The sequence below is a fragment of the Camelina sativa genome, chromosome 8, assembly GCF_030686135.1.
Source record: "Camelina sativa cultivar CO46 ecotype springtype chromosome 8, ASM3068613v1".
In the NCBI taxonomy this organism is placed as follows: Eukaryota; Viridiplantae; Streptophyta; class Magnoliopsida; order Brassicales; family Brassicaceae; genus Camelina; species Camelina sativa.
The window spans coordinates 19,372,112-19,397,135 of record NC_141887.1 but is presented as its reverse complement, the minus strand read 5'-3'; the positions used below and the strand labels follow the sequence as shown (position 1 = coordinate 19,397,135).

General features: G+C 35.6%; 3 protein-coding genes and 1 pseudogene across 3 annotated transcripts; 1 reads left to right on the top strand and 3 right to left on the bottom strand.

Moving 5' to 3' along the window:
• Positions 1 to 5,333: 5,333 nt before the first annotated feature.
• On the bottom strand, positions 5,334 to 6,966 carry LOC104774085 (putative pirin-like protein At3g59260). Its single transcript, XM_010498748.3, has 7 exons — positions 6,827 to 6,966; positions 6,679 to 6,728; positions 6,544 to 6,582; positions 6,414 to 6,442; positions 6,255 to 6,317; positions 6,068 to 6,168; positions 5,334 to 5,979 (listed from the first exon to the last, which is right to left on the bottom strand). The coding sequence occupies exons 1-7, from the start codon at positions 6,913 to 6,915 to the stop codon at positions 5,490 to 5,492; spliced, it is 861 nt and encodes a 286-aa protein (XP_010497050.1). The 5' UTR covers positions 6,916 to 6,966; the 3' UTR covers positions 5,334 to 5,489.
• Positions 6,967 to 9,830: 2,864 nt separating this feature from the next.
• Positions 9,831 to 11,489, top strand: LOC147940174 (uncharacterized; annotated as a pseudogene).
• A 3,400-nt stretch (positions 11,490 to 14,889) lies between these two features.
• Positions 14,890 to 15,433, bottom strand: LOC104709598 (S-protein homolog 24-like). Its single transcript, XM_019229167.2, has one exon. The coding sequence runs from the start codon at positions 15,416 to 15,418 to the stop codon at positions 14,993 to 14,995; it is 426 nt and encodes a 141-aa protein (XP_019084712.1). The 5' UTR covers positions 15,419 to 15,433; the 3' UTR covers positions 14,890 to 14,992.
• A 5,013-nt stretch (positions 15,434 to 20,446) lies between these two features.
• On the bottom strand, positions 20,447 to 20,938 carry LOC147940173 (uncharacterized). The gene has a single exon (XM_087461182.1). The coding sequence runs from the start codon at positions 20,936 to 20,938 to the stop codon at positions 20,447 to 20,449; it is 492 nt and encodes a 163-aa protein (XP_087317308.1).
• Positions 20,939 to 25,024: the final 4,086 nt, after the last annotated feature.

Sequence of the window (25,024 nt, the reverse complement as noted above, 5' to 3'; positions counted from 1 at the left end):
TTCTCTTCTTTCCTGTGACCCACTTCCATCTGTTGATGAGGCATATCAGGTTGTCTCGCAAGATGAGGAATCTAAGTGCGCTCGTCGATTGTTGGAAGCACGAAATGAAGGAGCTAGTTTCGCTGTTCAAAGTGCTGCTCGTATGGCTACGTCATCACAATTGCGTGATCCGTCTGCGTTATGTACGAGCTGTGGACGGAAAGGCCATTTAGCTGATCATTGTTTTCGCAAGATCGGTTATCCATGGTGGTGGGGCGATCGGCCACGTTCTAAACTGCCCAACATTCTGCCAGGTGGTCCTGGCACTTCCACTGTCGATCGTCGGGTGGCAACTATTCCTCCAAAGCGTGTTGAGACGCCACAAGTCCATCATGTCACGACTTCGTCACCGGCGTTTGTGGGCTCTACATCGATCATGGAGGCAGATCGTGTGGGGTTTAGTGGTTTGAGTGATCAAGAGTGGATAAAGCTAAAGGATATGCTGAATACAAGGAATGCTAGTACTAATGATCACCTTTCGGGTAAGTTTTTCATTGAATCTTGGATCATTGACACCGGTGCATCGAATCACATGACGGGTAGTCTTGATTTTCTCTTGGATGTTTGTGGTATGGCACCTATGTTCATCAAATTGCCGGATGGTCGGTTCACTATTTCGACTAAGAAAGGGAAGATTTCTCTTGGGTCTCATCTTCGGTTACTGAATGTGTTTTTTTGTTGATGGGTTGCAATGTCATCTTATATCGGTTTCTCACATAACTAGAGATAGGAGCTGTATCTTTCAGATATCTGATAAGATTTGTGTTGTTCAGGACCGCATCACACAGACGGTGATTGGAGCGGGTGAACAAGACAATGGTCTGTATTTTTACCGAGGGATGGCTTTTACAGCGGTGACACGAGCTTTGGATCAGCAACCTAAGGATGTATGGCACCGTCGTTTGGGACACCCCTCGTCCACGACCATGGAGCTGATGCAGTTTTCCGATTCTAGTAGTTGTAGTAATGTTTTTGATTCCAAAACATGTGACGTTTGTATTCGTTCCAAGCAAACACGAGACTCTTTTCCATTAGCAATAATAAAAATTCTGCGGTTTTTGATCTAGTTCATTGTGATTTATGGGGTTCGTATCGGACAACGACAATCTGTGGCTCTCGATTTTTTCTCACCATTGTTGATGATTATTCTCGTGCTGTGTGGCTTTATTTGTTGCCAAACAAGTCTCATACTGCTTCTACTTTGCGTGACTACATTTCTATGGTTGAACGGCAGTTCGCCAAGCAAGTAAAAACTATTAGAAGTGATAATGGATCCGAGTTTCTGAGTCTCGGTGGTTTTTTCCGCGAGAGAGGCATAATTCACGAGACTTCTTGTGTTGGTACACCACAACAGAACGGGAGAGTCGAACGGAAGCATCGACACATCCTTAATGTTGCACGGGCTTTGCGGTTTCAGGCTCACCTTCCGGTGGAGTTTTGGAGCTATTGTGTTCTTACGGCAGGTTATTTAATTAATAGAACGCCTACGGTGGTTTTACAAGGTAAGACTCCTTTCGAGATACTCTACAACAGACCACCGCTTATGAATCATTTACGCGTGTTTGGTTGGTTATGCTATGCTCATAATCAACGTCATGGCGGCGATAAGTTTGCTTCTCGGAGCAATCGTTCTGTTTTTCTTGGTTACCCTTACGGGAAGAAGGGTTGGAAGATATATGATCTTGAGAATGGTGCGATTTCTACATCTCGTGATGTTGTGTTTCTTGAGAATGAATATCCTTTTGCTGAGGTTCCTTTGGAGTCTCCTATCCCATTGACTACATTGACTCCTCGTCCTCATATACCGGACGACGAGGATGATTTTTTTTGCGCGGGTTTTGGTTCCGACTCTGCCTACTGCGTTGGCTGATAGTCCTCGGGTTGAGGTCTCGGGGATCACAACTGATCCTATTATACCGGATGTCTCTTCTCCGGCATCTCCTCCTGTGAGTCCTACGCCGTCTTTACCGGAGAGTGAGGTTTCTCTTTCTCCGACATCCCCTGTATCTCCCGATGTCTCTGCTGAGACTTATGAGTGTATTATCTCTTCTGTTGATGATGATGAGGATGCTGTTCCTATGGGAAGAGGATGTCGTCCAAAGTTTAAGTCTAAACGTCTTGATTGTTATGTGACTAACACGACTCATTTGGAGCATGATGATGTTTTATTTGAATCTAGTTGGTATCCGCTTGACTCTTATGTTGATTGTTCTCAGTTCTCGGTCCATCATCGTGCGTTTCTTGCTGCGATAACTGCTGGTGTTATTCCTCGCACATATGTTGCGGCTTTCGAAGATGAAAATTGGCGTGAAGCAGTTCGTGTTGAAATCATTGCTCTTGAAGACCAAGGTACATGGACGGTTGAAACTTTGCCTCCAGGGAAGAAAGCTCTTGGTTGCAAATGGGTGTTTACTTTGAAATACCGATCTGATGGAACGCTTGAGCGTTACAAGGCTCGACTTGTTGTTCTCGGTTGATATGCTCAAATTTACCCTAGAGCTACTCTCTCAAATTAAGAGATCATTGTAGTATTTAGGGATCATATCCACAAGGACTCTAGATCACACAATAGATTTAATAATCTTTTAATTATGCTAAATCAAAATATTAATTTAAAAACAATGCAAAAACAAAATTTAAAAAGTGTTGTAAACTCAGGGAATTAAAAAGCTAGGCCTAGGGATTTTGTCAGGAATTTATGAAATATTAAATCAATCAATAAATTAGGATTCAAGCAATTAAGATCAGATCTAGAACTCTAAACTCTTTTGTAAAATAAATCAGTTCTAACTGCAAATATTATCTAAATTTAAAATCATAAAATCCAAATCTCTTTGCAAAATTCTAGGTAATAAATCAGCTTTAAAAACAAGTTTAGATTGTTCACAAAATCACTAAATCAAATCTCTTTGCAGAAAGTAATTTTGCTCGTCAAAAGGTTATCAGGAAAATCAATTATATTCTCATATCAATTTATTTTCCTAGGTATTAACTCTAGGTGATCAATCAAGAATTAATATGAAGAACAACCTAAGATGAAGATCTAGAAAGATAAAGAATCCTAAAAATAATAGATCTAATAAATCATAAAAACCCTATGAAAAACCCTGAACCTAACAAGAGATCTACTCAGACATGATTAATGAAACAAAAACCATGGATAAAATAGATATCATTAAATTCAAAAGAGAAGAACAAAGGAGTTTAGAAAAGCTTCTCTCAACAGGGCTGAGTTCTTGTCTCTCCCAAAAAGCTCTCTAGGTCTCTCTCTCAAAAGATAGCAGAAAATAAAATTTGAAAATAACTTAGGTCTAAACAATGATCCAAAAATCCTATTTATATTCCTAAAAACGTTCAGAGACTAATGATGCAAATATGGAAGACTTTGGGGCAACTTTGTAAATCTTCAAAACTTGTGGGAAAACTTCCGATTCTTCTGCTGGATGATGCATCAATCGACACCATCACTTCCATCGACCGATGCAAGTCTCTGAACTTGTCTCCCAACTTCACAGCTTAGCCTCAATGCTTGAATTTGCTCCAAATCCTCCTATTTTGCTCCCATCCATGCTAAATCCTATAAAGACTCAAAAGACTCTAAAAATACCAAAAAGAGTCTATAAATAAGACTTATATCATGGCTAAAACCACCTAAAAACCATGATATATCATCGGTAATAATCAGACTGAGGGTCTGGATTATAAGGAGACTTTTGCACCTGTTTGTAAGATGACGACGTTGCGGTCCTTTTTGGAAGTTGCGGTTTCTCAAGATTGAGAAGTGCATCAAATGGATGTCCATAATGCTTTTCTTCATGGTGATTTGGAAGAAGAAGTGTTCATTCGTCCTCCTTCGGGTTTCCGTACACCTGATAAAACTCAAGTCTGCCGTTTACACAATTCTCTTTACGGTCTAAAACAGGCGCCTCGTTGCTGGTTTTCAAAGCTTTCTACTGCTCTTAAGGACTATGGTTTCACTCAAAGATTAAAGGACTACTCTTTGTTCACATTTGCTGCCGATGATCGTCGAATTCATTTCCTTGTCTATGTTGATGATCTTATTGTTACCGGGAGCTCATCTATGGTCATCACTGATTTTAAATAATACTTAAGTTCTTGTTTTCATATGAAGGGTCTTGGTATCTCTAAGTATTTTTTGGGTATTGAAGTTGCTCGAAATTCGACAGGTATGTATCTCTCTCAACGCAAGTACACGCTTGATATTATGTCCGACACGGGTTTACTTGGCGCCAAACCGGTGTCTCATCCGATAGAACAAAATCATCATTTGGCTACAGTAGATGGTGAGTTGTTGCCTGATCCTTTTCGCTATCGACGTTTAGTTGGTCGTCTCATTTATCTGGCTGTTACTCGACTGGATCTCTCCTATGCAATCCATATTTTGTCTCAGTTCATGATTGCTCCGAAGGTGGAACATTGGTAGGCAGCTTCTCGTGTTGTATGTTACCTCAAGGGTAATCCGAGTCAGGGTATTTTACTCTGAGCTGGTACTGTTCTTCGTCTCTCGGCTTTGTGTGATGCTGATTATAACAATTGTCCATTGCAACGGCGATCACTAACTGCCTGGTTTATTCAATTGGGAGGATCTCCGATTTCTTGGAAGACACGGAAACAGGATGTCGTCTCTCGTTCTTTGGCTGAAGCAGAGTACCGTGCCATGTCAGAGACTGTGTGTGAGATTTTGTGGTTGCGGAAGGTTCTTTTCTCCATGGGTGTTGATTGTTCTGCTCCGGTGCCACTTCATTGCGAGAATGAGGCTGCTATTCACATGAGTAAAAATCCTGTTTTTCATGAAAGGACGAAACATATTGAGTCAGACTGTCATTTTATTCGAGATGAGATTGTTAAAGGTGTTATTGCTCCTCAGCATGTTTCGACTAAGGTTCAGTTGGCTGATATTCTTACGAAGGTTCTTGGTCGCAATGAGTTCGATGAGTTTTTTCTCAAACTGGGTATTCGTGATCTTCATACTCCAGCTTGTGCGGGAGGGAGGGGGGGAGGGTATTATGAGCCAGAGCTCATTTGTGTAATTAACATATAAATGTTGTATATTTGGGTTATTTCCATACTTTGGTATTAGATTAAATATTGTAATCGTAAGCCTACACAACTTGAGAAATAGGAAAACCTTTTATATGGAATAAGGTTTTTGACATTGTCTTTTGTGAAAAGTTATTCTTTAATCCTAGTAAAAATATTGGTTCACTAAGACGAAAAAGAAAATTAAGCTTCAAATCATAAAACATGTATTGTGAATCTGAAAGAAGTTGAACTATAGTTAATCAATTTATTAAAAACGTAGCATGTGTTTTGTTATTACGTGACAATGGTAAGATATAGAAATAGAATGTATAATTAAAACGGTGTGCGATAAGATAAAAAAACCTAATAAATATAAGTGCATGTCTCTGGTTATTGCTTCAAACTCTTCACTGTGACCTCCAAGACTTAGCCATCTCAAAGCCATTCTTGGCATTGCGATAGTCGTCAATTGTCATATCAATGTCAGCCTGCGAGTTCATCACAAATGGCCCGTGCTGAACCACAGGCTCGCCGATGGGTTCCCCTGCAATCAACAAGAACCTCAACGGCCTAGAGCTTGATGTATTCTTCACGCTAACTTGATCCCCTCTTCCAAATACCACAACATTGTGTGCTTCTACTGTGGAAGAGTCCGAGGAGCTAAACACGCCTTCATCGCCTTCTAGAAGGTAGGCGAAAGCAGTCCATGACTCTGGAATGGTCTGGAGGGTTTGAGCTCCTGGGTCGAGCGTAACGTCAAGGAACATGATTGGTGTTTCTGTGTAGAAAGGAGACTTGACTCCCATCGACTCTCCGGCTATGATTTTGACCTCTACTCCATTGTCCCATGCTCTCGGAATATATGAATTCGGTATTTCTCGGTTTTTTGGCCAGATCCTGTCATAAACCAAACAAAACAGATCTTAAAACATTGAAAAAGATGAATATAACTAGAATCTTTTGTCATGAAGAATTTTCTTTGTACATCTTTTGACTGTAAGGGAGGTTGATCCAGAGTTGAATGAGACTGTTAACTTCTTCTTGAGGCATTTCAGAATGAATGATTCCTCTTCCTGCTGTCGTCCACTGCAATATAATAACCAAAATCAAAAGGATGCAACAAGAAAGCTTAGTAGTAAGAGTATTTTTAATTATGTTTATTGTTGTTTCACCTGAACATCTCCTTCTTGGATTGTACCTCTATGACCATTACAGTCTTGGTGAATGAGGCCTCCCTATATTGTACAAGTTAAATCGATATCCAAGTAAGCAAAAGTAAAAAAGGCTTTTTATTATTGGCTTAAATCATGGCTGAAGATATATGTTCTCACCTGCAACATGTATGTCACACTTTCAAAACCTGTGTACACAGTTGATCCAATTACATCAGAAAAATTAGAGACTAGAGGAATTAAGCAGATGTACGTAGAAAAAACTGAAAAAAATAGGCGTGAATTTGACCTCTGTGAGGATGATCTCTGAATCCACCAGGAGGTGAAACTGAATCAAGAAACAGAGCAAATCAGAACAAACAATAAGTAAACATAAAAAATCAAAAATTTAATTCACACATTGGGGAAGTAAAAAGAATGTTACAGGAAAGTTCAGAAAGCGAGACGAACGGGTCCAATAACTCATGGTTTGTCCTGAATTAACCATGCAACAAGAAAATTAAATGAAACTTGAAGGTGAAGAAGCCATTATACGTTAGACAATTGATGAACAATAAAAAAAGCAAACTCACTTGGTAATGCCTTGTCTAATAACAGCAGCAGCACCACCGTCGTTCTCAAAATTTGCATAAATCTTCTTAACAATCTGTCTCTCTGACATGGTGATGATGTCCTTTGTGTCTTTTGTCTATCTCTCTTTGAGTGTTTGTGTGTTTATTTTGGCGTGCGTACACATATTTATATCACAAAAGCAAAGACAAAAATAGCAATAACTAAAAAATTCTTGTTACCATAAATGTTTGTTTGTAATGTACACCAATTTATCATAAATGTAAACTTCTATAGCTTTGTCGAAAATTAAAAAAAAAAATGAAAATTTTCTATAATATTTTATTTTTTTAAACATCAAAGGCTATCAATGGATAGGAAAACTAGCTTTTGATGTTTAAGAAAATAAAATAAAAATATAGAAAACATCCCAAAATGCATTGTTTTGTCGTTCAAGAACTTCTTTTTTTCACATATAATGAATTTTAGTAAAATGCATAATAATATAATTAAGTAAATTCCTTGAATTAACATATACATTCTAAATATTTAACTTTTTTCTTTTTTAATTATGTTTTTCTGAATTATTATTACTTTGAAAATAACATTCCTTTTTTGTAAATAATAAAAAAAAATTGTTTTTTTGTCACATGAAAAAAAAAAAAAAAACCAGACAACTTGTACGACGACGTATGACTACAGAGAAAGAAAGGTTTCAGATGATTCGTTGGGGTTTTAGGTTTCGTGAATAGAGTTTTTGGATTCCACTGTTAACAAGTTCTCTCTTATGTGTGACCATGGCGTTGTTCGTTGCGATGATGTCACTGAATGGTTATTAAACGTGCTGCGACGTGGGGGTTAACGATCTTGATTTACGCGTTACTCTGGATGAGGGTCGTCTTGCCTTCAAAGATCTTTGAGACATGGACAGAATGATGGAGCAAGTCGTGTACTTTCTTGAGACAATGCCGAACCTAAAATAAACTCATAGTACACTACGAAACGTTCCTAGAGAAGGTCTAACCGGCCAAATGCAAGATTCAAGTAATAACCTCAACCTGTCCTCTACTTAACGCATTTGTTACTACTACTATGGCTTCTCAATTTCTTTAGGATTCACTCATGCTTCTTTTCACCATGTCAAAGCCATGAGTACTGTGTCTCGGCTTTAATTTAGTATGTAAGGACTTGTTCTTTATGTATGCTTTTGTCGGTTAGGCCAACAATGTGCACTTAATGTCTATAATGTTTTCAATTTTCGTGCTTTGTCTTTTGTGAAGTTTGGGAAGTATGGACCACTGGGGCTACGGAGATTAGTCGTAAAAGTCAATACATCGATAGATTCGTCCCAAATGTCTTTGATAAACTACCTTTTGAATACACTTCCACAACATGCCAGAGAAAAAACAGTTTCTCCAAAACCGATCTTGACTTGATTTCAATGGTTAACTTCGTCTAAGCGTTCAAGTGAAGCAATTCCTTCAAGATCTTTATTGCAATATTGTAACGTTAATGTTCTTAAGCGCGATAAATTTGATATCCCATCGATACTCCGAAGACTTGTTGTACCCTCGCTAAATACAAATGCATTAGTTTTTTCAACCTTTGGCGACAAGCAGGTAGTCTTGCACTTCACAAATAGATGCTTGCTGACGTTACAGATAGATGCTTGCTGACGTTAATGCAATTTTACAGATTTTCAATTTTTTCTTATTATATAATTTCACTTAATAGTGTTTTCTTTTTGAAATAAAGTAACGGATTAAATGATTAAAGAAATTGTTCTTGACTACTTCTTGTTTGTTCTATGTGTAATCTTTCTTTTTTTTTCATGTGAAAATTTTAGTTATTTAAAATTAGTAGTTTGATATCCCATCATACTCCAAAGACTTGTTGTACCCTCGCTAGATACAGATGCATTAGTTTTTTCAACCTTTGGCGACAAGCAGGTAGTCTTGCAATCAATGTTCTTTATAAATCAAGACGCAAATTCTTAGACAGATCCAAAACAACTAGTTTTGGCCTACACCTAACGAATTCACCTACAATACTTGTCAATGGTATGTTTTCTTGGAGGTCTGAACACTCGTAAGCCATACCTTGACTTCGTTAAGCCTTTTCCTTCCTCCCTGCACCCTTCTTAACACATCTTCTCGCTTTGCCTTAAGTACTTCCATGGATATCTCCAGAGCCACCAAACTCTTCTCAAGGTTACGAATATAAATTACGTCTGCCACAAAAGCAAGATAGTTGGAAAGACACACCACCACCAACACCCCCCCCCCCCCACTTCACATATAGACACTTGCTGACGTTAATGCAATTTTACAGATTTTAAATTTTTTATTATTATATAATTTCAGTTTGTAGTGTTTTCTTTTTGTAATAAAGTAACGGATTAAATGACTAAATAAATAGTTTTTGTTTGCACTGTGTAAAATTATTATTTTTTATGTGAAAATTTTAATTATTTAAAATTAGTAGTTTAATAGTATGCAAATTGTAAATATCAATATTAGGAATGTACTTAGTTTTTCATATGACTGTTGATGGTTTGAGTTAGGGTTGGCAACTTGGCCGCATATCCGTCTCATTTAACTCATTTTATATATAAAAAAGTAAGAAGCTAGAAAATAATAAGCCAGATGGTTTGAGTTATATCAGAATATGTAATGTCGGTTATATACTTTCGGTTATTTACTATCTTAGTTTACTATTGTTTTGGTTTAGGGTGATACTATTTAAGCTGTAATATTTCCTGATTAAATCTTTAATGAAGCATTTTATAAGATAAGAAAAGTTAGTTATAGAAAGCTGAAATGGTATCAGAGCTTTTCTTCGAGCTCGCTTCATTCATCTTCTTTCGCAAGATCAATTTTTCATTTGATCCTCTTGTTCTTTTTCTTTTTCTGAATCTTTGTTTCATTCTCTTCAATTTGATAGCTCAACTTCTCTTTTTTTTTTTCCGATCGCGTTTCATTCCGATCGTGCTCTTCCTCCGTTCAAAATCTTAGATCCGCCTTCGCGATGACTAATCCAGCTGCTGGGAGCTCTGATCCTTACGAGAATCCGTTATTTCTTCACGTCCGGTGTGAACCTGGTCCTCGACAAGCTTACTGGAGAATCCAACTACCACACTTGGCGTCGCTCGATCATAAAAGCTCTTAATGCGAAAAACAAGCTTGGATTCGTTGATGGAACAATCGTTAAACCAAATTCAACAAGCTCAGATTCTGGATCTTGGACTCGCTGCAACGACATGGTATGTAACTGGATTACGAACTCAGTCTCGAAGGAAATAGGATCTGGAACAGTTTATTTTGATGATGCACATCTCTTGTGGTTGAATCTAGAAGGGAGATTTAAGCAAAGCAATTTGTCTAAGATCTATAGTGTTCAAGATCAACTCGATCGCTTACATCAAGGATCTTTAGATCTCAGTGCTTATTATACTAAAATTACCACTCTATGGGAAGAATTGAAGAATTTTGAAGAGTTACCTACCTGTAGATGTGGCGGATGCACTTGTGGATGTAACGATCGATGGATTCAGTTATATGAGAGGCGTAACATTGTCAGGTTCTTGATGCGTTTGAATGAGTCATTTACTCAAGCTCGCCGTCAAATACTCATGATGGATCTACTTCCAGAATTCACCAAAATCTTTAACTTCATTTCTCAAGATGAGAAACAGAGGTGTTTGACTTCTCCACTGCCTGTACCAGAGTCCCCTGTGTATCAAGCTTCCGTCAATTATCAGAAACAGAGAGGATTTCAACAAGGAAGACCTCGTCCTCTCTGCACTCACTGTGGGTTGCTTGGTCACACAATAGCATGCTGTTACAAGCTCCATGGATACCCTCCTGGATACAAAGTACCTCCAAACTCTAGCTACAGTGCAGACAAGTCTAAAGGAAATCTCACACCACATAATGGAGTTTATATGGTGTATTCTCAGCCCTCCGAACAAATGATTTATCCTCAACCTACAGAACAAGGTCCATAAGTTCAGATTCCACAAAATCATGCTATCTTTTATAATGGCATTTCTTACCAATCCTCTGGACAATCTTCGTGTGGAAACTCTACTCCTGCTGGACAACATTCTACTAGCTTTAATAATGGAACTTACAATGATAAATCATTCTGTTAACATGGTGCAATCTGGAAGAACCTTTACTCCTGTCAGTAGATCTCATGGTGGGGAACAGATAACTCAGCTGGTTACTCAATTGAATAGACACCTTCAAGGTTCTCCGTATCAAGTCATACGTTCAACGCATGTCTCACAGCATCACGGTTCTATTTCAGCTCAAGGTAAATCACTTTTACCTTCTCACTATATTTCTGCTTTCGAAACAGGCCTTACTTTACCAAGTACTATCTGGATTCTTGATACTGGAGCTAGTTGTCATATCTGTTGTGACCTTAGGATGTTCTCTAATGTCTACCGAGTTGATCACACTAATATTACTCTCCCAAACAATATCACAATACCCATTCACAATTCTGGAATAGTAAAACTTAGTGTAGTCTTATTCTTCATCCTGTTTTCTTTGTTCCTTCTTTCCATTTAAATCTCATTAGTGTTAGTTCATTAACGAAAACAAACAAAAAATTATCTGTGCATTTTTATCATGATTCTTGTTTCATTCAGGATCATACTCAGGAATGGATGATTGGTGAAGGGGATCAATACAATGATCTTTATCTCTTACACCATCAGCGCCTTCCTGATACAAATCATCATGTAGCTTTCATTGCTGTTTATCCTAAGCTTTGGCATCAGCGTATTGGTCATCCATCTATTTCAAGAGTTCAAACTTTGTCTTCAAATTTAAATATTCCTCAGAAACTTTCAGAATTTCATTGTAAAGTTTGTCATATTGTCAAAACAAAAACGGTTGTCTTTTGATTCAAATAATAAAAAAAATTCTGAGGAACCTTTCTCTCTGATTCACATTGATATTTGGGGTCCTTTCCATGTTACATCAGCAAAAGGATTTCGTTATTTTCTTACCATTGTTGATGATTGCTCTCGGTTCACTTGGGTCTATTTTCTTCAACTTAAAAGTGATGTTACAAAAATATTTCCATCCTTTCTAAACCTAGTTAATACTCAGTTTGGAGTACAAGTTAAGAGCATTCGATATGACGATGCTCCTGAACTTCAATTCACTGATTTACTTTCAAAACTTGGCATCTTTCATTATCATTCATGCGCATATACTCCTCAAGAGAATTCTGTTGTTGAAAGAAAACATCAGCATCTTCTAAATGTTGCAAGATCACTTTATTTTCAATCTAACATTCCTCTTGCCTACTAGCCAGAATGTGTTTCTACAGCTGCTTTCTTGATAAATAGAACACCTACACCTGTTTTGCATGATCAAATACCCTTTGAAATCTTGTATAAGAAACTTCCTGATTATTCTTTTCTAAAAGTGTTTGGTTGTTTGTGTTATGAATCTACACATTCACATGATAGGAATAAGTTTACTGATAGAGCTAGAGCATGTGCGTTTATTGGCTATGAACCTGGTTTTAAAGGATATAAAGTCTTGGATCTTGAATCAAATGTTGTTTCCGTTACTCATAATGTTAATTTCCATGAAACAAATTTTCCCTTTATTGATAAAACAACAACACCAGGACTTACTTTCTTTGATGATGTGCTGCATTCATTCCATGAAAATCAAACGCATTAATATATATATGATGATTTCTCTGTTACTAGGCCTGAAGTTAATCCTGTCACTGAGTCAAACACTGTTCCAGTCCACACACCATCATGATCCTCTACTCCATTAAACACTTTAAACTCTAATCAAGCTCGGAATGGTATGGAAAACACTCTTAGGCCACGAAGAGAAACACATGCTCCTAGTTATCTTTCACAGTACCATTGTTCTAACATTACCACAAAACATTCTTTTCCTTCTTTTTCTTCTTATTCTCATGGTACTGCTCATCCTCTCTCTGCTTCTTTGTCCTACGATAAACTCTCTCCTGAGTATCGTCTGTTCTGCTTTGCCATAATTGCTGAAAAAGAACCAAATACCTTCAAAGAGGCAGTGTTGTTGCAACATTGGCTTGATGCAATGAACATGGAGTTGGATGCTCTTGTGAGTACATCAACTTGGGTGATTCGTTCTTTACCTGATGGCAAACATGCCATTGGTTGTAAATGGGTTTATAAAATAAAGTATAAATCTGATGGCTCCATTGAACGCTATAAAGCTAGGTTGGTTGCCAAGGGTTATACACAACAAGAAGGTGTTGACTATATTGATACTTTTAGTCCTGTGGCTAAGCTTACTACTGTCAGCTTAATATTGGCTTTAGCTGCCATTCACAATTGGAGCATTAATCAGATGGATGTCACAAATACTTTTCTCCATGGTGATTTGGAGGAAGGAATTTATATGACCTTGCCACAGGGATACACTCCACGACAGGGGGAGACTTTGCCAGAGAAACCTGTTTGTCGGCTTGTCAAGTCTTTACACGGTTTAAAACAGGCTTCTCGCCAATGGTTTCACAAATTCTCGGGTGTTCTCCTACAACATGGTTTCACTCAGTCACCCTTTGATCCAACATTGTTTGTAAAATCAAACTCATATGGTTTTCTTGCTCTTCTTGTTTAAGTGGATAATATCTTGTTAGTGAGTAACAAAGATTCAGCAGTGCTGGCTCTCAAATCTTTTCTTGCTCAGGAATTCAAGCTAAAAGACTTAGGCCAGATGCGTTATTTCTTGGGTCTCGAAGTAGCTCGCTCACAAGAAGGCATTTCTATTTGTCAACGTAAGTATGCTTTGGAGTTACTTGAAGAGTTTGGTTATCTTGGTTGCAAACCCTTCTCAACACCTATGGAACTGAATCTGAAGTTGAGTGATGAAACAGGAGAGCTGCTTCCTGAACCGTCTTATTACAGGAGGTTAATTGGAAAATTGGTGTATTTGACAGTCACTTGGCCAGATATTTGTTTTGCAGTTAACAAACTAAGTCAGTATGTCAATGCTCCACACAAGCCTCATCTAGATGCCGCTTACCGTATACTTGGCTACTTGAAGAATGATCCAGGTCAAGGACTGTTGTATTCTGCTACATCCACTCTCAACCTTCGTGCATTTGTTGATGCTGACTGGGGAAACTGTCCTGAGACAAGTAGGTCCATTTCTAGATTCTGCATCTTTCTTGGTGACTCTCTTATCTCCTGGAAATCGAAGAAGCAAGATGTTGTTAGTCGAAGCTCAGCTGAAGCAGAATATCGAAGCATGGCAAATACTACTTATGAGTTGCTCTGGATCAATTCTTTACTTGAAGCTTTGCAGGTTTCGCTGGTTGATACTATTGTCATATACTGCGACAATCAAGCTGCCTTACACATTGCCCAGAACTCTGTTTTCCACGAACGGACGAAGCACATTGATCGGGACTGTCATGTGGTTTGTGAACGAGTCGCTTCTGGTTTTATGAAAGCTCTCAAGATTGGTACACAAAATCAGTTAGCTGACCTGCTCACCAGACCACTTCCAAAACCGAAGTTCACTTATCTATTGTCCAAGATGGGATTACATAATTTGTACTCTCCATCTTGAAGGAGAGTATCAAAATATGTAATATCGGTTATGTACTCTCAGTTATTTACTATCTTGATTTACTATTGTTTTGGTTTATGGTGATACTATTTAAGCTGTAATCTTTCCTGATTCACTCTTTAAAGAAGCATTTTATATGATAAGAAAAATTAGTTACAAAAAGCTGAAAAGTTAAGTACAAAATATGTGTGTAAATTCCTTGAGTTTTTGTATACGCAGTAATGAATATGTTTAGTGTTAGGATGTACGTGTTGTTGTTATGCTACATGAATGATTGTGATTGTGAATATTGTGATAATTGAATGAGTTGGGTTTTGTGTGGACATCTGTTATCGCTTCCACGGAATAAATTTCTTTTTATGCATCCTTCTGGCCCTTTTATTTTCTTCCAGTTAATTAATGTTATTAGAAGTTGCGGTTCAAAGTTCTAATTGTTGGTGGAGTTAGAAACTGTTTTCACAAAACTTCTATCAAAGAAAAAACAATTAATATTGATAGGTTATATTTAATTATATTTATATTTTAATCAAATGAGTTACATTTTTTTTTTAAACAATTCAATTTTATATTATTTTAATCAATTAAAAATTATAGAACCCTTTTTAAGAATATCATGATATCCATGAAAACCATCTTTCTCTGCTTACAGTTTGCACATCTATAAAAATCTCTAGATGCTTTGTAAATTGTGAACACACCTTTATTTATTTGTCTTTGGCTAAAACCACAAAAATAAAGCGTCGATAAATAATAGTTAACGTGAAATTTCCAAGCTAATAATTCACCTGTACCAAGTATGTGAAAGCCTATATCCTCATCTCTAAATTTACAATGGATTCCAAGAAGATAGTCATTATCATTTTGAATCGTGATTCTCGTAAGGTGACTTCGAAATGAATCTTTAGCTTGTAGAATTTGAAGAGCTTCTGAATGTATCAAAGGTATCATAACTATGATCATAGTGAAAATTGAGCAAAAGTAAGAATTGAGATTTATTCCGGATGAGTTTACCATGATAATTGGTTTACTTGTGATACATCTTTTTTTTTTAGAGTGATATATTTATATAAAATATATATTTATGTTGAATAACCTAAATTAGTCATAAAATCACTAGGTTTATTTGTTTAATCATCTTATTATATAAAGTTGGGTTTTGAGAATTAGCCATTAATAAGATTTTGACATGTGTCAATTTTATATCAATATGAGATTTTGACATGTGTAAAAATTAATATTTAATAGAAGGAGTTTGAGATTAAAAATTTACAAAAATGTAAAAGGAGAATTATCAAAAAATTACAAAATTTACATAAATTATTATTTTTTAAAAATAATTATAAGGAGATTATAAATATATATATATATATATATATATATATATATATATTTCAATAAATTCGGAATTATAACATTTATTTTTAATTTTGAGTTATTAATTCTACAAAAAAATAGAAATGGAATTAAAGAAAATATACAGTTAATTATTCTAAATTTTATAAATACTCACTTCTATATAAACATAGATCGTCTCATATTTTTCATCTAACAAAATAATTTATTCAAAAATATTGCTTTCAACTTTGTTCTATTGGTAAAACGTTTTTAATGGAAAGATAGTTATTTCTTAATTTTTTAAACCAAAATTTTCTCCTACTTTCTCCTTTTTCAGTTTGGAATATGTAAGATTAATATGTTGACCCAAAAAAATGATTACAACATAATACCGCATCTTCTTTTTCGACGCAATGTTGTCTCTATATGGAGGAGGGCGGAGCCGAGGTTCTCTCCATGGTTGGTTATTGTGACATCCCGGCTTGCGGAGAGGTTTAAAAGAATTGATTTGGCCACCTATGTCACCAAAGTGCACTTATCTTTTCGGTCAAAGGTCCTGAGAGAACTCCACAGTTAAGCGTGCTTATGCTGCAGTAGTCTTAGGATGGGTGACCTTTTGGGAAGTGACTGTCGGAACTGTGCGAGTGAGGACAAAACACAAGGAAAGATCATGTAGTGACTTGTAGGGACGGTATCAAGTCTTTAAAGCCTCCCGGACGTATCAAACCGACTGTCGGATATAGATGGGCTCACGGACCTAGTGAGAGGACATGGGGCCCATTAAAAAAGGTGGGCCCATGGACTGGGATTAGACATGGAGCATACTGAGAGGTGGTGGTCGGGGCGTTACAAGTGGTATCAGAGCCGAACCCAGACGAGTGTGGAGTCGAGTGGACTCACACCATCGGGGGTGACAGTCTTGGTGCGCAACGTGGATGTTGAGATTTGTTAGTGGGGTTGAATTGTGACACCCCGGCTTGCAGAGAGGTTTAAAAAATTGATTTAACCACCTATGTGTGACACTCCCGGTTTCAGAGACTTGCAAAGAGGTTTAAAAGAATTGATTTGACCACCTATATCACCAAAGTGCACTTATCTTTTTGGTCAAGGGGCCAGAGAGAACTCCAAAGTTAAGGGTGCTTGAGCTGGACTAGTCTCAGGATGGGTGACCTTCCGGGAAGTGACTATCGGAACTGTGGGAGTGAGGACAAAACACAGGAAAAGATCATGTGGTGATTTGTAGGGATGGTAACAAGTCTTTAAAGCCTCCCGGACGTAGCAAACCGACCATCTGATATGGATGGGCTCAAGACCCTAGTGAGAGGACGTGAGGCCCATTAAGGAAAGTGGTCCCATGGACTGAGATTGGACATGAGACCCACTGTGAGGTGGCGGTTGGAGCGTTACACTATGTCACCAAAGTGCACTTATCTTTTCACTCAAAGGTACTGAGAGAACTCCAGAGTTAAGCAAGCTTATACTGGAGTAGTCTTAAAATGGGTGACCTACCGGGAAGTGACTGTCAGAACTGTGCGAGTGAGGACAAAACACAGGAAAATATCATGTGGTGACTTGTTTGAACGGTAACGAGTCTTTAAAGCTTTCCGGACGTAGCAAACCGACCGTCGGATATAGATGGGCCCATGGGCCTAGTGAGAGGACGTAATGCCCATTAAGGAAGGTGGGCCCATGGACTGGGATTGGACATAGGGCCTACTGAGAGGTGGCGGTCGGGGCGTTACAAATATGATATCAAGATAAGATTACATATTGATATCCAAAAATTTTGTATTAAATTTTGAAGAAATTTTTCACCAAATGCATTAGTAAAACATATTATGAATTTGTTAGATAATTGTTTATTGGATTAACACGATAACAATATATATGTAATTAAGCTTATAAATATATCATGTTAAATCATTTGATAGCGCGATAAGTTTATGATTTAGGTGATAATTTATATTTATTGTGTTTACTTATTTATTTATGTCATATATACCAAAATAACTGTGAGGCATTTAGTGATTTCGGTTGTAAATTTATATAGTTAACTATTAAATATATGCGGCATATAATCAAGTTTACTTTACATGTTAACATGATAAAAATTACAATAACGAGTTAAGAAGAATGTTAGAGACATTCACAATTGATAACGTGATAAATTATTTAGAACATGTTAAGGTTTTCAATATATCATATACAATTTTAAATAAAGAGATGTTTTGTTACCAGAAAATTTTGGTCGAATCGATTTCAAAACTTTGAAAATCCTATTTGCATCATTTGAGATGTTTTGTTACCAGAAAATTGTGAGATTTCTTTATAAAAACGCATAGGCATATTTCATTATTAACATGCCATTTCTTCAACAGGTATTCGCTTAAGCGATTATACCATATGCGCCCAGATTGTTTTAATCCGTAAAGTGATCGCTGTAATTTGATCGCACAAATTTCATTAGGCTTAGAGTCTAATGCCTCAAGAATCTTAAATCCTTATGGGATTTTCATGTATATATCATTATCCAATGATCCATTTAAATATGCTGTCACTACATCCATAAGGTACATTTCTAAATTCTTAGAAGCCGTTAGGCTCATTAAGTACCTGAATGTAATTGCATCCATGACTGGAGAATATGTTTCTTCATAATCAACTCCAGGTCTTTGAGAAAAACCTTGTGCAACAAGTCGCGCTTTATATCTTGTGATTTCATCTTTCTCATTTCTTTTTCGCACAAATACCCACTTGCAACCAAAAGGTTTTACATATTTAGATGCAGTGACAAGAGGTCCAAAGACATTTCTTTTATTGAGGGAGAGCAACTCAAGTTGCATACCTTTTTCCATTTCTCCCAATCAGGCCTATGTTGGCATTATGATACGGACCTTGGATTTGAATCGTCTTTTTCATGATCGATCTCTTTAGATACAGAAAAACTGAATATTCCATTATCATCATTGATTTCATCTCTATACCATACCATTCCATTTTGGCATAATGAATAGAAACCTCATATTTTTCTATATAATCCTGATGACTTTTCTCTTTATTTGGTTCTTCTTGAACCTTTTCATCTCCCATTTTCTTTTTTTTTCTGGGGATTTTAATCTTTAGAGCCCATTGGCCTCCTCCGTTTCAATTGAACCTTAGGTTCATTAGCTTTGCTTCCATCAAGTTCCTCTCTAGGAATTTCAACTCTTGATGGTGCATTTGCAGCAGGAATATATAACTTTCTCACCCTTTTTGTATCTATGAACGCATCTGGTAATTGATTTGCCAAACTTTGTAAATGTACAATTTTCTGAACTTCCAGTTCACCTTGATTTGTAGGGGGATCAAGATATATCAAAGATGGTGTATACCATGAAATATCTTTTGGTACTTGTTTAATTCCTCCCCCTAATGCTGGAAATTCATCTTCATTAAAATGGCAATCGGCAAAACGTGCCGTAAACATATCACCAGTTTGCGGTTCAAGATATCGAATTATACTCGGTGATGCATAACCGACATATATACCCAATCTCCTTTGTGGTCCCATTTTTGTTCTTTGCGGTGGGGCTATAGGAACATAAACCGCACATCCAAAAATACGGAGATAGGATATGTTTGGCTCTTGGCCAGATGCTAATTGTAAAGGGGAATAGTTATTATATGCGCTTGGTCATATTTGGACCAATGCCGCAGCATGCAATATAGCATGACCCCATATAGAAATTGGGAGCTTAGTTCTCAATATTAACGGTCTGGCAATAAGTTGTAGTTGTTTAATCAAAGATTCAGCCATGCCATTTTGTGTATGAACATGAGGAACCAGATGCTCCACATCGATTCCTATTGACATACAATAGTCATTGAAAGCTTGTGAAGTGAATTCACCAGCGTTATCAAGCCTCACTTTTATTTTGAGAGAGGAGAAATATTTTTTCTCTTTAAGTATTGAGTGCATCGTAGCACTGTCTGCTAGACACATATCTCCATCCTCAATCTCAAAATTTAACATTTTCTGAAATAAAATATTTATAAAATAAACATTAATAAAATAACAGAAAGTCTTACAAAAAAGCTTATTATATATTATAATAAAACTGTTATCCAAAAAGATATTTTATAAACATTAAGTACATATCAAACTATGACAAAGCATATCATGGCATATCGGCCATATTCGCATGATTTTCTGTTTTCATTACCAACGAGAAAATCTGCTATATCAAGATGGGGTTCATCGTTTAGGCCATGGAAAGAAGGTCCAGCTTCATCATAGATGAGGTTGGTCTCAACATCCCTTTCTTTTGCCTTTTGGGATGCTTGGTACAGATCAGCCAAATGATTTGGAATACGACAGGTCTGATACCAATGTCCTTTCATGCCGCATCTATAACAAGTACTTTCACCTTGTTTCTTTATAACGCGACCAACATTATTGATTTGAAGATGCTTGTTGGTTTTTCTTGCATTGAAGTCATTAGGAGAGAAACCTCTTCCTTTTCCTTGTCCACGACCTTCTCCACGACCATTACCATGGCCTCGACCGCGTCCGCTTCCACGTCCTCGTCCTTGCCAATTATTATAGCTGGATGTAGCAACATTCACTTCTGAAAGTGGAGCTGATCCAGTTGGACGGGTTTGAAGATTTATCATCACGAGCTCATTATTTTGTTCAACAACATGCAGAACTTGCATCAATTCAGAATATCAAGTATACCCTCTTTCTCGATATTGTTGTTGCAGGAGTACATTTGAAGGATGGAAAGTTTGGAATGTTTTCTCGATCATATCATAATCGGAAACTTCTTCTCCGCAGAGAGCCATCCTTGAAGTGATTTCAAACAAAGCGGAATTGTACTCACTTACACTTTTGTAATCCTGAAACCTCAGGTTTAGCCATTCATGTTTGGCTTTTGGTAAGATAACATACTTTTGGTGATCAAAACTATCCTTGAGCGCGATCCAGAGATCTGCAGGATTTTCTCTCGTGATGTATTCATTTTTTAAACCATCGTGGAGATGGTGACGCAAGAACATCATGGTTCTTGCTTTTTCCTCTTCTAATCCCGTTTCTGACGGATCAAGGGTTTTGAGAAGCCCATTCCCTTTTAGATAGAATTTTACATCTAATGCCCATGTCATATAATTTTTTCCAGAGACATCAAGGGCGGCGAATTCAAGCTTTGCCAAGTTTGACATGATTACTATATAAATAATAAGACAATTTGTTAAATATAAAATTTTATGAAATAATTTTGTAAAATCTTGTTTTAGCAATAAATATAAACTATAAAACAAAATTATAAGCTATAAAATATATTCATAAATTAAAACAATCATTTTAGTAGGCAAAGCCTTCCATATGATTTAAAATATATAGATCTGAACATATGATCAAGGAGGCAGAGCCTACCATTAGATCAAGAATGTAGATCTAAATGATCAAGGAGGCATAGCCTACCATTAGATCAAGAATGAATGTATAGTTTTTTTTTTACTCTATAAATAATACATATAGTAATATGCATATAAACTAATTAAATTAAATCAAATTTAAACAAATTTAACATAACTTAAATGTTACCTCAAACTTATGACGGATCGCAAATCGCTTATTTATAGTGAACTCCAAAAGACATGAGTCACACATTTGGTAATGAAGTGGTGAACTACAAAAGACAAGTGGTGTGTTGTGTAATATTACATGAACAAGTGTCATGACATGTGTCTTGTGATGGATTAATCACAATTATATTTTATAACATAATTAATAATTTTGGTGTCCTTACTTTATTACAATTTTTATTTATAATATTAAATAGTTTATATGCTGATTCAGAGTTTGCAAAAAAAAAAGCTGATTCCGATAAATTAAAGGGTGAATAACTAAAAAAAAACTAACAAATAATATAACCATCTATTTGAAAAAATTAGAAAAAATTAGGATCAAGGGTAGGGTAAATTACAATTTTGGGTTTTATGGTTTAAGGGTAGTGGTGGATAGGGGTGGATGGCGGTGGTGGTGGTCCGGCAGTGTTTCGGCGGTGCTCCGGTGGTTTTCCGGAGGTTTTTGACGGAGTTCCGGCGATTTCTGGCGATTTCCAGCGGTATTCTGGCGGTTTCCAGGGTACTTCGACGGTTTTCTGGCAGTTTTTCGGCGATGGTCCAACGGTTTTATTTATTTTTATATTTTTTTAATTCATGTCATTCTAGGTCCCACGTCAAATTAAAAACAAGAAAGTTTATCTCTCTACCGGGACAGTTTTGTCTTTCTATTATCTGACAAAAGTTGATTTGTGGTAGGTTAAAAAAGATATTTCAAATGTGGTATTTTAGAAAAGTTTTATATAGAATGTGGTAGTTTCCACTAAGGCCATGAATGGTGACCTAAATAAGCGGGACAAAAGGATTTCAGCTTTATTGAAAATTCAGCTTTATGCATGCTACTCATCAATAAAAATATACAATAATATTGACAAGATGTGAGCAATGATTATAGAGAATAAGATATCAAGTTCATTAATAACACTCCTTCGTACGCCATTAAGACCATGAAAAGTGACTAAATAAGCGGGACATATTTCCAAAAAAAGAAATCCATAATAACTACACCAATCAATTTTTTTTTGTTTCATGTCTGATAAAATGGAAAACGCACTATGTTGTAGATAACTCCATAAATGGTGCAGGACACCTTAAAATCCGCTTTCATGATTGATTAATAAAAAATTTATAAATTATACAATAAATAATCATAACTAGAAATAACAAATAAATAAAAATAAATTCATATATGTCATAAAGCAAAAAAATATTAATAAATAAATAGTGTTTTTAGTTATGCATAAAAATATGTACATCAAAACTTGAACTTTAAATTTAAATAAATATGTTTGTGAAATATTTTTTCATTAGCAAAAATAGATAAGAAATTACAATTATATTAATTATTTATATAGTTACTAATTTATTCATGAAATTATTATTATACTATAGAATTATATGTGTAATTTTATTGTGAACCGCAATTACTTTTTTCACCAATCAAATATCATTCCGTACCGCTTATTTTGTATTAACCGCACTTATTCCGCAAATATATTTTCTTCCATGAACCGCAGTTGAACCATACCGTACTACTAAATTATTTGTCCCACACAACCAAATACACGGTCACCATTCGGAGCCTTAAATTTCCTAAAGGAAATGTGCAATAACTATTTTGCATGTAAAAGGGATTTCAACTTTATTGAGAATTCAGCTTTATGCATGCTACCAATCAATAAAAATATACAACAATATTGACAAGATGTGAGCAATAATTATAGAGAGTAAGATATCAAGTTCATTAATAACACTAGTCTTTGTACGTCACTAAGGCCATGAATGGTAACCTAAATAAACGGGGCGTATTTCCAAAAAGAGAAAACCACAATAACTACACCAATCAAGTTTATTTTTTTTTAATGTCTAATAATATGAAAAACGCACTATGTTGTAGATAACTCCATAAACGGTGCATGACACCTTAAAATCTGCTTTCATGATTAATATTTTAATAAAAAATTTATAATTATATAATAAATAATCATAACTAGAAATAACAAAATAAATAATAATAAATTCATATATGTCATAAAGCAAAAAAATTTAATAAATAAATAGTGTTTTTAGTTATGCATAAAAAATATGTATATAAAAACTTGAACTTGAACTTTAAATTTAAATAAATATTTTTATGAAATATTTTTTCATTAACAAAATTAGATGATAAATTAAAATTTTATTAATTATTTATATAGCTACTAATTTATTTTTATGAAATCATTATTATACTATAGAAATATATGTGTATTTTTATTGTGAAACGCAATTACTTTTTTCACCAATCAAATATCATTCCGTACCGCTTATTTTGTATTAACCGCACTTATTCCGCAAATATATTTTCTTTCATGAACCGCAGTTGAACCGTACCGCACTACTAAATTATTTGTCCCGCACAAGAAAATTCGCGGTCACCATTCGGAGCCTAAATTTCCTAAAGGAAATGTGTAATAACTATTTTGTATATCAGAGGGATTTCAGCTTTATTAAGAATTCAGCTTTATGCATGCTACCAATCAATACAAATATACAACAATATTGATGAGATGTGAGCAATAAATATAGAGAGTAAGATATCAAATTCATTAATAACACTAGCCTTCGTACGTCACTAAGGCCATGAATGGTGACCTAAATAAGCGAGGCGTATTTCCAAAAAAAGAAATCCACAATAACTACACCAATCAAGTTTACTTTTTTTTTCATGTCTGATAAAATGAAAAATGCACTATGTTGTAGATAACTCCATAAATGGTGCCGGACATCTTAAAATCCGCTTTCATGATTAATTGATTTATAAAAAATTTGTAATTATACAATAAATAATTATAACTATAAATAACAAAATAAATAATAATAAATTTATATATGTCATAAATAGCAAAAAAATATTAAGAAATAGTGTTTTTTGTTATGCATAAAAAAATGTACATAAAAACTTGAACTTTTAATTTAAATAAATATTATTTTTGAAATATTTTTTATTAACAAAAATAGATAATAAATGACATGAAATCATTATTATATAATTGAAATATATGTGTAATTTTATTGTGAATCGCAATTACTTTTTTCACCAATCAACTATCATTCCGTACCGATTATTTTGTATTAACCGCACTTGTTTTGCAAATATAATTTCTTCCATGAATCGCCATTGAACTGTACCGCACTACTAAATTATTAGCCCCACACAACCAAATAAGCGGTCACCATTCGGAGCCTAAATTTTTAAGAGAAAATGTACAATAACTGTTTTGCATGTCTAAGGGATTTCAGCTTTATTGAGAATTTAGCTTTATGCATGCTATCAATCAATAGAAAGATACAACAATATTGACAAGAGGTGAGGAATAATTATAAAGAATAAGATATCAAATTCATTAATAAAACTAGCCTTCGTACGCCACTAAGGTCATGAATGGTGACTTAAATAAGCGGAGCGTATTTCCAAAAAAATAAAAGCCACAATAAAGGGGTTTCCATTCACAGCCTATTTTCTTCCATGAACCGCAGTTGAACCGTATCGCAGTACTAAATTATTTTTTCTGCAAAACCAAATACGCGGTCACCATTCGGAGCCTAAATTTCCTAGAGGAAATGTGCAATTACTATTTTGCATGTCAAAGGGATTTCAACTTTATTGAGAATTCAGCTTTATGCATGCTATCAATCAAT

Excerpts from the sequence above, each read along its gene's own strand:
- LOC104774085 (XM_010498748.3), bottom strand. The coding sequence starts at position 6,915 with ATGTCAGAGAGACAGATTGTTAAGAAGATTTATGCAAATTTTGAGAAC. Across the intron at positions 6,729-6,826 it reads ATTAGACAAGGCATTACCAA|GACAAACCATGAGTTATTGG; the intron begins GTGAGTTTGCTT and ends TGGTTAATTCAG. Across the intron at positions 6,583-6,678 it reads CTCGCTTTCTGAACTTTCCT|TTTCACCTCCTGGTGGATTC; the intron begins GTAACATTCTTT and ends TTCTTGATTCAG.
- LOC104709598 (XM_019229167.2), bottom strand. The coding sequence starts at position 15,418 with ATGGTAAACTCATCCGGAATAAATCTCAATTCTTACTTTTGCTCAATT.
- LOC147940173 (XM_087461182.1), bottom strand. The coding sequence starts at position 20,938 with ATGTCAAACTTGGCAAAGCTTGAATTCGCCGCCCTTGATGTCTCTGGA.